Consider the following 15428-nt stretch of genomic DNA (forward strand, 5'->3'; position numbering starts at 1 on the left):
CGTAGGGTTGTCATCAAGCTCATCATTCTGCTTCGTTACGGGTTTAGAGGAATTCCGACCTCCTTCCACAGGAGTGCTGGCCACCGTTTCAGAATATCTTTCCTTTTGAGGGTTCGTTTTTCTGTCTTTCGATGATTAATTCTTCCTTGATTTCCTCGACAGGGAGAAGTTTGGCTATGAGCCCCTCTTAGGGGAGATCTTGGTTGATTGTTTCGAGGAGGGATAGGTTGAGCATGAGTTTCAGGGGTCGTTTCCCGATAAGAGCCGTTCCCTGGTACCTCCTGATGAGCCCTATGGGATGGAGCTGTTTCAGGTATAAACTTTCTCAATGTGGCTGGGATTGACCCGTGAGGAACTAAGCTTTGCAAAATTTCAGCCATTTCACGAAGAGCTTGCACCCCTTCGGCATGTTGTTGTCGTAAGGCCTCATACTCAACCCAAAGAACTACAAATGGGATATGTATACCTTAGTAGGGTCCTGAAAGGGCATGTGTGGTGGTAAGGGACAGCACCTGAAGTTGAACCCCCAATGGATGAGGAGGCCCTGGAAGGGGTGGCTGCTGATGAGTGAGGGATGGGTGACCCTCACGAGGGGACTGATAAGTGAGGGACAGCTGACCCACATGGATGAGGGGTAGCTGATATTCATAAGTAGATTGATGTTGTTCTTCCACCCGAGAGAGGGTCTCTCAATGGGGCAATTGGGCACCACGGGAGAGAGTCCGACGATTACTTCGGGTTTGGGCCATGACGAGGGAGTCGTTCTGTAGCTTTTTGTTTGTGTTTCCCACAGACGGCGTCATTGTTGTTACACGGTTACAACAATATATTTGTAAAAGGGAAAACTGTCGATGGATGACCCTCGTATGGTTAATCCGAACAATGGATGACTCTCGTGGGGTGTATCTAAGCAATGGATGAATCACTCAAGGGATGACTCCTTCAGGCAATGGGTGACATGTGGATTGTCCAAACGATGAGTAATTATCGGGAGAGATGGGTGAGTCTCCCGAAGTGGAGTGACAGCGATGGATGACTCTCCCGGGGGGTCACGACAGCGATGGATGAGTCTCTCGGGGGTCACGGCAGCGATGGGTGAGTCCCTTGGCTAGGTTGAGAGCGATGGATGACCTGCTGGAAAGAAAATCTGTTAGGGGCGCGGGTGAGAATCCCCGCGTGGACCCTCCGATGCTTAAGTTAGTCCCTCGTAGAAGTGAAATACTTGAAGACAAAAAGTAAGTACGAGAGTGAGAAGTTGCATACCAAATGAGGGAAAATACCGCCTATTTATAGCGATGGGAGGGGCATCCATGTGTCGTGTGACCCGTTTTTCTCGGCAGGCACATCGGAGGCAGTTTTGACCAAGTCTTGCGGGTTATCGACGCGAGGGTGCATGGCCAAGCGCGCGCACGAGCATATGCGGGTGCGCGCATAGAAGCGCACATTAGGCACCACTGAGTGACCTCTCTTGGGGGTGTGAAGTACCCCCGGGAGAGGTCTCTCGGGGGTGGGGGGTGAAGGCCCCCCCCCCCCCCCCATCTTTAGCCACGCCACTGGTGGCAGCGTGGCAAAGGGGGAAGCGGCCATGCATGGGGGTCCCCTCCTAATTGGATGAAGCAGTCAGCTAGGCTGCATGGAGCAGCCAGCTGGATGCATGATAGTCTGCCACGTGGCAGCTCCTGGGGCTGCCACGTGGTTCTTTTTCTTCTTGGACTTTAGCAGGCATAACAATAGTGTTATTGTTTCTAATTTGATTGTATCTACAGTTGTAATTTGTTTCCTTTTTTGTACATATTTCCTAAGCTAGTTTAGGAAACTTCCTAATTAAACTTAGGGAACTGCCTATACGAGTGATAGACATGTATATATGTTTCTGATTCCTTTAGAATAATGGATGATTGGATGTTTTCCCTTCTTCTTGACATGATATCAAAGCCATAGGTTCTACCCTCAAAGTAAGGCCTTCCTCGTTCGTTTGTGGCCGAAACCTTCTTTGATCCAATCTTCTTTCATAACCTTAGAATCATGATAGACTCCATAGAATCTAGTAGCACCAATGAAGTGCCTTTTGCAGGCAATTCCAATAGTGGTGCGATCATCGATGGAGAATTACAAAATATCCTGAATGGAAAAAACTACCTCAAGTGATCCCAACTAATTAAGACGTTCCTAAAGGGAAAGGGAAAGTTGAGTCGCTTGGAACTGGGCCTAAAGAGAGTGATCCCACATATGCTTCTAGGGATGAAAAAGATTCACTGGTAATGTCCTAGCCCTAGAACTCCATGATTCCAGAAATCAATGACACAATGATGTTTTTACAATGGCTAAGGAGATCTAGGAAGCTGTGAAGATCACATACTCAAAGGTAAATTATGCTACTCAGATTTATGAAATTAGAACTAAGGTAGCAGCCACTAAACAAGGAACTCGGTCTATCAAGAATTTGATCACTATCAGTGTATCTAAATGAAGTGCAGTGAAGATGTTGCCATTCAAAAGAGGTTTATGGAGAAGGAGAGTACCTATGACTTCCTTGCAGGACTCAATGTGGAGTATGATGCAATTAGGGTCCAAATTTTTGGCAAGACTGATTTGCCTACTGTAAATGAGGCAATATCAACTGTGCGTGCAGAGGAAGGCAAGGGGGGCGGGGGGGGGGGGGGTGATGCTGGAGAATAATCCTATGGAGAGTTCATCTTTGTTAACCTTGAAAGGCCTTGGTCAAGAAAGATTGACAAGAGAAGATAGGAAGGCTTCAGATTCAGCCAAAACCATAAACAATGTAAAAATGCTTTTCTACATGGGGACTTAGAGGAAGAGATTTATATGAAAGTTCCTCCTGGATTTGGGTTGCAAACTAAAGAGAATGCTGTATGCTGGTTGAAAAAGACTCTATGGACTGAAATAGTCACCAAGAGCCTAGTTTAGGAGATTTACAAAGGCTATGCTTGGGTTGAGGTACAAACAAAGTCAAGGTGACCACACTTTATTTGTACATCATTCAGTCACTGGGAGAATTATTGCATTGTTAGTATATGTTGATGATATCATTGTCACCGATGATGACAAAGAAGGAATGGAGCTCTTAAAGGGGTGTTTAATTAAAGAATTTGAGATAAAGGAGTTGAGAAAATTAAAATATTTTCTAGGCATAGAAGTGGCTCAGTCTAAGGAAGGAATATTCATTTCTCAACACAAATATGTGCTGGATTTTTTGATTGACACTGGCATGCTTAGAAGTAGGGCACTTGATACACCCATTGAACCAAATCACAAAATTGGTATCGATTCTAAAGTGGGTATAGTTGATAAGGAATCCTATCAAAGGCTAGTAGGGAAACTTATTTACTTATCCCATACACAGCCAGACATTGCTAATGCAGTGAGTGTGGCCAACCAATTTATGCATAGCCCTAAGGAAAGTCATCTAAAGGCTATGCACGAGATTCTTCATTACCTTAAGGGGACTCCCGATAAGGGTATTCTGTTTAAAAATGGAGGAGAATTGTCTTTAGAAGCATATACAGATGCTAATTATGCAAGGTCTCTTGTTAATAGGAGGTCCACTTCAAGTAATTGCACATTCCTAGGTGGAAATCTGGTCACTTAGAGAAGTAAAAAACAGAATGTGATGGCCAGATCTAGTGTTGAAGCTGAATTTAAATCTATGGCCCCAGGTATATGTGAATTACTATGGCTGAAAATTGTTCAGGAAGATTTGAAAATCAAGTGGTTAGCTCCTATGAGACTCTATTGTGACAACAAGTCAGCCATCAGCATTGCCCATAACCCCCTTCAACATGATAGAACAAAGCATGTTGAGATACGTAAGCATTTCATCAAAGAGAAACTTGAGAGCGGCTTTATTTGCACACCCTTTGTTCCTACGGGAGAGCACCTAGCAGATGTCTTGACTAAAGGTTTACCGAGTCATGTGTCACAAAATATTGAGCAAGATGGGAACGCATGATATACACTCACCATCTTGAGGGGGAAGTGTTAGAAGATGAGTAGATTAGCAGCTTTCCTAATATTGTTTGTATCGTTTATAGTGTTTGTATTGTTTTTTATTTGGTTGTATTTACAGTTGTAATTTGTTTCCTTTTATGTACATATTTCCTATGCTAGTTTAGGAAACTATCTAATTAGGAAACTATCTAATTAGGAAACTTCCTAATTAGACTTAGGAAACTGCCTATGCAAATGATAGGCGTGTATATATGTTTCTGATTCCCTTAGAATAATGGATGATTGGATGTTTTCCCTTCTTCTTGACAATATCTATTGACCTAACTCCTATCACTAAATCAACTAGAAGTCCAAAAGGGGAAAAATACAGAAATATTATTGAGAAGACTCCTAGGAAGGATATAGCTTAAGAGAATACAGCCAACATTATCTTCTTCCTAGTTGCACATCTTGACTCAAACATTTAGCTCAAAAATAAGTAGAGAGTAACATTTTAAGAAAATCACCTCAGAAGAGCCCTTTTCTCCGGATGTGCTCACGTGAAGAGCAGTGGATGTGTTTATTGGTCCAGGACATACAACAGTTACCTTAATTCCTTTTTTATACAGCTGCAATCACAAAGATATACACGCAGAATAAGAAAGCAAAGAAGAAAAAAGGCAAACATAGAAGACTTCTCTCCCCTCAAACTACCAGTTGTTGCCCATTTTGTGTTGGACATACAGAAGGACCCCTTAAATTAATATTTCACGACCTGGTGCATGTCAGGTAAATAATATACACCAAATGATCTCCAAACTCAAAAGAAAACAAGAAAAACTTCTCACTTTAACAAAAAAAGAAAAGAAGATGAAACTTCTGGCAATCCTAGTTGATCAGTTTTCCCCAGGTAAATACAGTAGATTTAATGAACAAACAGAAGAACCATTCTCTAATTGAACCTTTTAAACATTCTAACTGCCAGAAATGAGAAATCTTCAGCTAAACAACATGAGACTGTAATAAACCCTCTAATCAATGGTTATCCAAAATGCCACCATGTGATAACAGACCAACCACATTGACTTATAAATCAGTTCAAACTCGATAAAATGATCATTGCTGCTCTTGCATTTCTTTTTGCTAACCTCCTATCTTAAGTCCTTCATGTACGTCAAATGCATGAACAAATGAAAATTCAAAACAAAGAAGAGTGGATAATATAAATCCTCAAATTGACCATACGCACATGTACTTGACATATTAAATATTAGAACTTCATCAAAAGCTTCTGCCTAATATAAATCCTCAAATTGAGGGAACTACAGATTGCAATAGTGTCATTAAGCAATAGTATTAAAGCCAATGGAGTTACCATTCCAAATCTATGTTCCTTGTCATTAAAGTGCAACCAATTCAAACATGCAGCTAAAATGTTCAAAATGCAATTTCCATTATGCATTTTAGTGATTGAGACAAAAGTTGAAATCATACCTCAGATCGCAGGGAGTGAAAGTACCCATTTAGAGCAAATTTAGAAGCAGAGTATACAGCCTGACCTGCTGCAGGTACTTTTCCTGCAGCACTGCTCATCTAAAAATGAAAATTGAGGATAAATAAATATAATGATTGTTGAGAGTAAAAATAATAATAATAATATAAAAAGATAAAAGTTAACCCTCTATCTAAAAGCATAAGTTTTTAGATGAGATGGTGGTTAACAATTCAACAATGATAAGAAAAATAGACAATAACATATCAAGATTTAATCCCACTAGGTGGGGGTCAATATATAAGTTCTAGCTTACCAATAATCTCTATTAAAATATCTATGGTGATGCTATTGTGAGGCCATTATAACGCATTATCTTGTCTAAGAGTTTTCCAAGTTTTCTTGGTCTTTCTCCATCTCTTTTGCTAAAAAAACTTTTTCCATTTCATCCAAACTCCTTATAGAACTGGGTCAGTTTTTTTCTTCCATGACCAAACCATCATAATTGCATCTTATTTATATTGAGAGACACTCCAACCTTATGATGAATAAGTCATTTCTAATTCTATCCTTTCTTATATAGCAGCACATCATATCTCCATTGAATTACATCAAGGATATGCATTGAGCCCTTATTAACTTTCTCATATGAGTTATATGAGTAAGTAAAAGAGGCCTGGTGAGAAGGAGAACATAGGCTCAAGAGTTTTCAGGTGAGCAGTTAGACCAAATTCGCAGCTTGCAAAGGCTCCAAGATTTCTCTAGAGGAGGCGAGCAGCTGAGGAGGTCTCAGGTAGTTGATCGATGACCTAAGTACTGACGAGCAAGAGATATGAATGATAGTTATCGGAACTGGGGTGCTTTTGTAGATTTTCTTCATCTCGTGGCTAGTCGCTCTGCCTTGCACAGCACATTTGAGAAGCGGAGAAATAGAGGGCGTTGATATAGCAAGACGATCCAGAGCAAGGAATATGTGCAATTACACTTTTATTCAACATGGGTCAGCAGATGAGGTTCAAGCAGTAATTAACAGGTTCATTGGTAGCATATTGTATGAAAGGAAAATTGTTGTTAGAGTGGGCAAAAAAGAGGTCAGTAGGAAGGAGTTCTTGGGATTTCAATCAAAGTAGAATTGCTGACCAGAATCTGGTTAGCAAACCTCCAGTGTGACGAGGTACAAGGGGGAAGAATGGAAGAACTGGAAGCCCTTCTCAAAAAGCTCAGGTTGCTGGATTAGCCGGGGGAATAGAAGTCCTTTGTGGGGTTCTTAAGTCTCAGGACATAGATTTAATTTATCAATTGATGGAGGTTACCACAGTGGTTTGGTTCTGTGAGGGATTGGATCCCTGAGGATGTCAGCTTTGGAAGATATATGTATGGTTAAGGTGTGAGAGATTTCATTATCAGCTTTAAACTCTAATTTCTTCAGTCTAATTGCTTCCCAGTGGGGAAGTTTCATCTTTGCAGATCCTGATACACATACACCAGGAAGGAGGAAGCTTGATGTGGCAAGACTCCTGGTATCTACAAATCATCATAAGCCTATCAATAGGATTGTACAATCAGATTGATGGTTGCGATTTTGATATTAGAATCTCGGAAGAACCAGTTCTTCCTTCCACCAGTCTCCATACTTTTGATCTTCTGGTTTCAGTTCAATTCCGGCTGGTCAGGTTTCTTACGACCTTTCACCTTCCTCAAGTTCTGATTGTTCAAATTCAAATTTGAATTCTATGGAGGAGGTTTGGCCATCTGAGGTGCTTTGTTTATAGGGATCTGACTTTTCGTTGGCAGAGAAAGATGAGAATGTGTCTATTACTTCCATTTCTTGTGGGGGAGGACAATCTTGGAAAATTTAAGAGGGTTTATAAGAATTTGCTGAATTTTTATGTTTCTTTGGGAGTGGGTATTTTTGAGGCTCCAGTACTTCCAAGAGTGCTTCAGTCTAGTTTCTTGGATTCTGATAATCAAGTAGAGGTATACAAGGGGCCTTTGACTCAGTCAGCTTTTGCTGCTACACAAACAGATCTTCGATTTCACTTCTTGTTTTTGAAACCCTATTTTGTGTCTATTGATGACTGCACTAGAGTAGTGCGGCTATACCTATTGAAAAGTAAATCTGAGGTGAGTATAATTTTTCCTACATTCTATAACATGATCAAGAATCAATTTGGGATGAAAATTAAGAAACTTAGGTTTGATAATGCCAGATTTCTTCAATCAGTATCTATCAATTTTCTTTCAACAAAAAGGGATCATCCATGAGTCCTCATGCCCTTATACTCAACAAAATAGAGGGCCGAGAGGAAGAATGGCCACCTACTCGCTATTATCAGAGCACTTCTGTTCCACCATAATGTTCCTAAACATTATTGGGGAGAAGCAGCTCTAACAGCTACTTTTCTTATCAACAAGTTACCTTCTCAAACTCTCGAATCTCATAGCCCAATCCAACTCCTAACCAAACACTTCCCCATTGTTCATGTCACTAGTTGTTGGAAACCTAAAGTCTTTGGGTGTGTATCATTTGTTCATGTACATGCTCCTAATAGAGGCAAATTAGATCCTCGTGCTCTAAAATGCATCTTCATTGGATATTCCTCTACCCAAAAAGGTTACCGATGCTACCATCTCCCTTCCAAAAAATTCTTTGTGTCAGTTGATGTAACTTTTGCAGAAAACATTCCTTATTTTGGCCACTCTCATCACAATCAAAATTCAATCTTAACAGATAGTGTTGATTGATTGATTCATGTTGATTGATTTTGTTAGAAAATCAAATCCCTCAATCTATGGAATTGATTATCAATCTCAATTATCCCACAATCTATGGGATTGATTATAATCAATCTTATCCCACAATCTATGGGACTGATTATAATCTATCTTAATTGTTGGGATTGATTGATTGATATAAATTAGTAATTGATGTAATTATGATTCATTTTTTTTTCTTAGTTATAGGGATTTGATTCCTATATATATTGTAACCATTCCTTGTGAAGAGGAAGAGTAATACATACCAAGTTTTCAGTTTTCTTCTACAGATAGGGATCAGGTTCCGTCTCTACCTAATCCTAACCTATTTTCATCCTTCCTCCCATCAACTATTCTGAAGGATTCACCAAGTATGACAATGGAGGAGCCCTCACCAGGAACTCCTCGCCTACTACAGGTATACTCAAACTAGAATGCTAGGTTGTAAGGCAGCAGATACTTCGATTGAACCTAATCACAAGTTGAGAGAGGTTCCTGAAGACAGTGTGATTGATAAGGGATCCTATCAAAGGCTAATGGGGAGGTTGATCTATCTAGCCCATACTCGGCCAGACATTGCATATGCAGTAGGGTGGTCAGCCAATTCATGCACAATCCTAAAACAACTCACCCAAGGGCAGTGTATAGGATATTATTACTTGAAGGGGACACCAGGGAAAGGAATCATGTTCAAGAAAGGCAAATGCACATCACTTGATGCTTACACAGACGCAAATTATGCAAGGTCCATAATGAATAGGAGATCCACATCAAGCTATTACACCTTCCTAGGGGGCAACCTTGTGACATGGAGGAGTAAAAAATAAAGTGTAATGGGTCAATCAAGTGCAGAAGACGAATTCAAGTCTATGGCTCTAGGAGCGTGTGAGTTACTATGGTTGAAAATATTGCTTAATGATCTGAAAATTGAGTGGGCACCTCCTATGAGACTACTGTGACAATAAATCAGCAATAAGCATTACTTACAATACAATCCAACATGATAAAACTAAGCATGTTGAAGTGGATAGGCATTTTATCAAGGAGAAGTTGGATAGTGGTCTGATTTGTACCCCATACATCTCCTCTAATGATCAGTTAGTAGATGTGTTAACTAAAGGGTTACCTACAATTGTGTGTCAAAGGATGATCAACAAGCATGGAATGGATGACATCCATTCTCAATCTTGAGGGGGAGTGTCAACGATTGGGAGACTGGTCTTATCCTTATTATCAGACAAGTTCAAATCATTTTGATGATTGTGATTGATTCCTTGATTATATTTTCTTTCTAAGTTAGAGAATGTATCTTCTAGATGCTGTAAATTTTCTACATCTTGTTGTATCCTAATTTGTACAAGTTTCCATAACTGAATTTCGAAACTATTCTATTTTGTTTTAGGAACTTCCTGAGTTGATAGGAAGACCTGTATATATTCAAATCATTCCTTCAACGGAAGAATAAGATTGAAACATTATTCCACGTCTTGTTTGACAAGAGGGAACAAAGGGAATATAAATTAGTCCAGCCTCCAACTTCTCCTTTATAAAATGTCGATCTATGTCAACATGTTTTGTTCTATCATATTTCATTGGATTATGCGCAATATTGATTACTGACATGTTGTCACAAAACAGCTTGATTGGTCCACCGCTAGCAAGCCTTAGGTCATCCAAAACAATCTTCAGCCATAATAATTCACACAGTCCAAGGGCCATAGCTTGAAATTTTGCCTCAGCACTAAACCTGGCAACTATGTTCTGTTTTTTACTTCTCCAGGATACTAGATTCCCTCCTAAAAACACACAATAACTAGTTGTAGATTGCTTATCAACTAGGGAACCTACATAGTCTGCGTCTATGTAACCTACAACAGCTAGGTCATTCCCTAATCTTAAAATAATTCCTTTCCTAGGTGTGGACTTTAGGTAACACATAATTCTTCTAACTGCCTACATGTATTCTTCAATTAGATTGTGCATAAACTTACTGACCAGGCTGACAGCAAATGCAATGTCAGGTCTAGTATGAGATACATATATTAGGCAACCAACCAACCTTTGATACCTTCCTTTGTCCACCAGTTAACAGTTAGGATTCTCACCTAATTTGAGATTTGGTTCCACTAATGTGCTGGCTTTTCCACCTAACAGCTCAGTTTCTTTCAACAAATCTACAATATACTTCCTTTCGGAAAGGAAGATTCCTTCTTTGGAGTAAGCTACTTCTATTCCCAAGAAATACTTGAGTTTACCAAGATCCTTAATCTCAAATTCCCTTGCAAGGATTTTTTTTAGTTATTGCTGCTCCTCACCATCATTTCCAGTAACTATGATATCATTCACATGCACAAGCAAAGCCGTTACCTTCCCCTCTATTGAATGTTTAAAAAAGAGGGTGTGATCTCCCCTACTTTGTTGGTATCCCATATGTCCCGTAGCTTTAGAAAATCTGTCAAACCATGCTCTTGGAGACTGCTTAAGTCCATAGAGAGCCCTTTTAAGCCTACACACCCTGCCTGAAGTTTCTTTATCAAACACTGGTGGTGGCTCCATAAAAACTTATTCCTCTAAATCGCCATGGAGGAAGGCATTTTTTACATCAAATTGTTGTAGCTGCCAACCACAACATGCAACCAATGATAGGAGGATCCAAATAGTTATCATCTTTGCTACTAGTGCAAAGGTCTCCAAATAATCTATTCCATAGGTTTGTATGTACCCCTTAGCAACCAACCATGCCTTATATCTCTCCAATGTGCCATCTGTATTATATTTCAAGTTAAACACCTATCTGCAGCCCACAAGTCGAACTCCCTTTGGTCTAGGCACCATATCCCAAGTTTGGCTCTTTTCCAAAGCTCTCATCTCTTCTTGCATGGCCTATGTCCAATGCTGATCTCCTTTAATGGCTCTTCAACTGTTTTAGGAATGGCAATAGCATTAAGAGAGGACAAGAAGCTTTTATGTTGGGCTAAGAACTGACTATAAGAAATGTAGTTAGCCAATGGATGCTATGTACAACATCAAATTCCTTTTCTAACAAGAATAGGTAAGTCCAAATCACTGGAAATGGAATTGGAATAAGTAGGTGATTGAGGGATTTCAATACCTAGAATAGGGGCAGATGTTAGCCCAAGCTAGGAATCCATAATGGGCTGAAATCTTCTCTTGAAGACATAAGGAGAGCCTTTAAATGTAACAAGAGGTGGTAGGAATGGTTATGCTATAGGAGAGTAACCCTGTCCTTGTGTGCCTTACTCACCAAAACCTAAAACTGTGGAATCAAGAATAGGAGGGTTTGAGGCAAGTTCAAGTTGAGGTTCAGCTGTGGCTGGCTTTGTTTCTGGCTGTCTCGAAGGGGCCAAATCCAAAGTGGGAAGGCCACCACTAACAATCTCCCCCTGGTGACCTAGAAGAGCAAACTCAAAAAAAGGTTGAGTTTCAATAAAAGTAACATCCTTAGACTCGTAGAATTTTCGAAAGGGAGAATAATAGCACTTGTATCCCTTTTGAATAGGAGAGTAGCCAAGAAACAGGCACTTCAGTGCCCGAGGATCAAGCTTGTCTCTATACTATTTAGGAATATGAACAAAAGACACATAGCCAAAAATTGAGGGGAAGAGAGGTATGAAGACTGACACTACAACCCCATTTTGTTGAGGGGTATCAATGCAGGACGATTCATGAACAATTCCTTCTTGTTGAAAAAAATGATGAAGATGTTGATTGAAATAGTCCCTTGCATTATCAGTACGAAATCTCTTGATAAGGGACCCAAACTGGATAGAAATCATCTTGTGGAACAATGGCAGAATTGTGCTAATAGCTGCCTTATCTTTTAAGAGATACACCCAAGTCATCCGAGTACAATATCAATAAATAAAATGAACCATCTAGCCCCAAAACAATTAGGAACCCTAGATGGTCCCCATACATCAGAATGCACCAAAGAAAAAGGAATGGAAGAAAATTTATTACTAATTGGATAGGACACTCAATGATGTTTGGAGAATTTAAAAACATCACAATGAAAGCTAGTAACATTTAAACCCTTAAATAAATGAAATGAACCATCTAACCCCAAAACAATTAGGAGCCCTAGATGGTCCCCATACACCAGAATGCACCAAAGAAAAAGGAATGGAAGAAAATTTATTACTAATTGGATAGGACACTTAGTGATGTTTGGAGAATTTAAAAACATCACAATGAAAGCTAGTAACATTTAAACCCTTAAATAAATAAGGAAACATGGTTTGCAGCAAACTAAAAGGAGGATGGCCAAAACGGAAATGATGGAGCCAGATTTCAGTCATGGTAGGTGTAGTTTGTGATGAGCAAGCAAGGATAGATTGATCCCCTTTAGAGATTTCGCAACCCCTCCTCAAACAGTATAGTCCATTTCGTTCCTTAGCAACACCAATCATCTTCCCCAAGCCCAGTTTCTAAAAAACACAAGCATGGGGATAAAAAGCAGCACAACAATTAACGTCTTTGTTTAGTTGATGAACAAAAATAAGGTTGATAGAAAGGCTAGGGACATGAAGAACATTTTGAACAAGGAGTGATGCATTGAGAATAACACTTCCCTGACCTGCTATAGGAACTATGTCACCATTGCTTACAGTTATTCTTTTGGAACTAGACATAGGTTTAGAGGTTTCAAAAGCAGTTGAGTCATAATTCATGCGATCAGTAACTCTTGAATCCAAAATCCATAAGCCATTTCTAACAGTTTGCAAAGCAGTAAAGAGTAAGAACCATTTTGAATAGTTTTTAGGAATGATTTTAGCTTACTAATTTCTTCTGCATTGAGTTCACCTAGTTCGGATGTTGCAACAAGATCTTTTTTTTTTTTTTGGGTTCCCTCAAGTTCCTTGGTTGTGAGATGGGCTTGAGCTTGATTTCTAGGCTGCAAATTCCGGAAGCCTCCCATCCTACTTAAAACAGCCTCCTTTCCATGATGCTTAAAACACGTCTCTCTAGTGTACTTTGGTTTCTTGCAATATGAACACCACAAACCTTCCTGACTTTGTTGTTATCTAGGGTGAGAGTCACTCCTTCCTTACTGTGACCTTAGAGCATTAAACATCCACCTTGTTGGAAATCATGGCTGACCACTCAGGATTAGGTTCATCAGACATAGCTATTCTTTTATGTTCTTCATTACAGATCATAGAAAAAACTTCATTCAATGATGGAAGTTTCTCCTTGCCAAGAATCTGAATCACTTGATCATACTCGAGATTGAGACCAGCCAAGAATTCCACAATCTTATCCCTTTCAAGTATGGAAGTAAGAGTGGCAACATCCTTACTACACACCATCTTTATGTCTTGATCCAACTCAAGCCAATAACCATTCATCCTATTGTAATAATCAGTCACCGACAGAAATCCTTGCTTGGTACTGCTTATTTTTTGTTTTAATCTTAAAGATAATAGAGGCATCTTGCACTTTAGAATATGTTCTTTTACTGTTTCCCAAATATCCTTGGTTGTAGACAAAAACATGTAGTTTCTACTTACCTCTGGCAGCATAGAACTCCAAAGCCAAGACATCAGCATTGAGTCTCCAACGTCCCATGCAGTGAATGTTGAATCAGAGGCCTAGGGTGCTAGTCCAGTCAAATGAGCGATCTTTCCTTGGCCCTTTAGAAAAGTTCTTACCAGTTGAGAACATCGGAGACAGTTCCTACCATCCAGTCAGTATGAATGGTGCTTCCCTTGTAGCTCACTAATAGGAAGTATTGGGAGGTGATTGTTCAAATGGAAGAGCATCTCCTGTAGCCATAGGAGTGGTTGTTATAGAGATTTCTAACATGATGCAATAGCTGGTAGATATGCTAGGAAATAAAGGCCAAAAAAGGAGTAAAGCAATGAAGGCAAAACTATGGCGATGAAGGCACACAATAATGAGACAAAGAAGGCAACGAGAAGAGTGAAAACTAGAGCTCTAATACCATGTGATAAATAAAATCAGTTCTTAACCATTTGCCAATGTATTACATGTCTCTTTTCAAAATTCCTGTTGGGGTGGCTAAATAGATTGCTAAACTGCAAAGAAAGTTTTTATGGTTCAGAAATGAGGGGGTGGCAAAAATGGCTCTTGCTAGATGGGAATTGGTTGAGTTGCCTAAGAAGCTGGGGCAGGCTGAGGGTGGGGTCCTTGTTGGCCAAAAACAAAGCCTTGCTCTTTAAATGGCTATGGAGGATGATTAGTGGGGGGATTAGCTTTGGTGTAAAGTAATTGAGGCAAGGTATAAAGGCATCTTTTCTAGAATCCATGATGTGGAGGTTAAGAGGAGTTTTAGTTCTTGGTGGAGGGGCATTGTTGGCTCTTTTACCAGTAGTAATAGGGCTCGATTAATGGCCATGGAAGGGGTAAAAATCTGCCTGGGCAAGGGTGACTTGACTTGGTTTTGGTAAGACATTTGGGTGGGTATCTCTTCTCTATCGAGCTTGTTCCCACTACTTTACGCAGTGTCTCTAGATAAAGGGAAGAGGGTGGCAGAGTTGGGGTTTTGGGTGAATAACAAATGGTTTTGGTGCCTTAACTGGAGAAGGCTGCTTCTTAAAAGAGAAGAGTCTATCCGAGCTAAGCTACTAAGGGTTATTTCCCAAGTCCAGTTAGTAAGTGGAAGGGGGGATCGAGTATTTTGGTCATTTGAAGGCGCTGGTTATTTTCTGTCGCACTCATTTAATGAGAGACTTTGCTCATTGATGTTTGGATCCAATGTTCCCCCAATTAATTCTATGGCAACTCGTGTTTGGGGCAATTTAGCTCCTCCAAAAGTGGAGCTGTTTGTGTGGCTAGTCATTTGGGAAAAAATTAATACAAAGGACAATCTGGGTAGGAAAGGGATTCTACAAGGGGATGATCTTTTTTGTGTCTTTTGTGGCTCTATCCCAGAGTCTGTGGACCACCTCTTCATCCACGGTGAGACTGTCTTGTGCTTGTGGCAACAAATTTTTAGATGGTGAGGCTATGAGTGGGTCTATCCGAGATCGGTTGGGGTCTATTCGACTAGTGGGATTATCTTGCTTGGGGTAAAGGGCAAAGGAAAGTATGGAAGTCTCTTTTATATACAGCGCTATGAACAGTGTAGCTGGAACGGAATAGGTTAGTTTTTAAGGATCGGGGGTCAGGTGTGGTTGATATCTTTAACTTGGTACTAGCCAGGTTAGTGGCTTGGGTTAGGGCTGTGGAGCCATCTTTCCCTTACTCT

At 40.1% G+C, this 15428-nt stretch overlaps 1 protein-coding gene across 1 annotated transcript in view; it reads right to left on the reverse strand.

Moving 5' to 3' along the window:
- The window catches only part of LOC127806532 (uncharacterized), a 75368-nt gene that overhangs the window by 25674 nt on the left and 34266 nt on the right, over positions 1-15428 (reverse strand). Inside the window, exons 8-9 of the mRNA XM_052343895.1 lie at positions 5443-5541; positions 4476-4577 (exon numbers count right to left, since the gene is read on the reverse strand). Coding sequence (XP_052199855.1) covers positions 4476-4577; positions 5443-5541 — 201 coding nt within the window. The remainder of the gene's footprint in view (positions 1-4475; positions 4578-5442; positions 5542-15428) is intronic.

Source organism: Diospyros lotus, chromosome 7 (genome assembly GCF_014633365.1).
Source record: "Diospyros lotus cultivar Yz01 chromosome 7, ASM1463336v1, whole genome shotgun sequence".
Lineage (NCBI taxonomy): Eukaryota > Viridiplantae > Streptophyta > Magnoliopsida > Ericales > Ebenaceae > Diospyros > Diospyros lotus.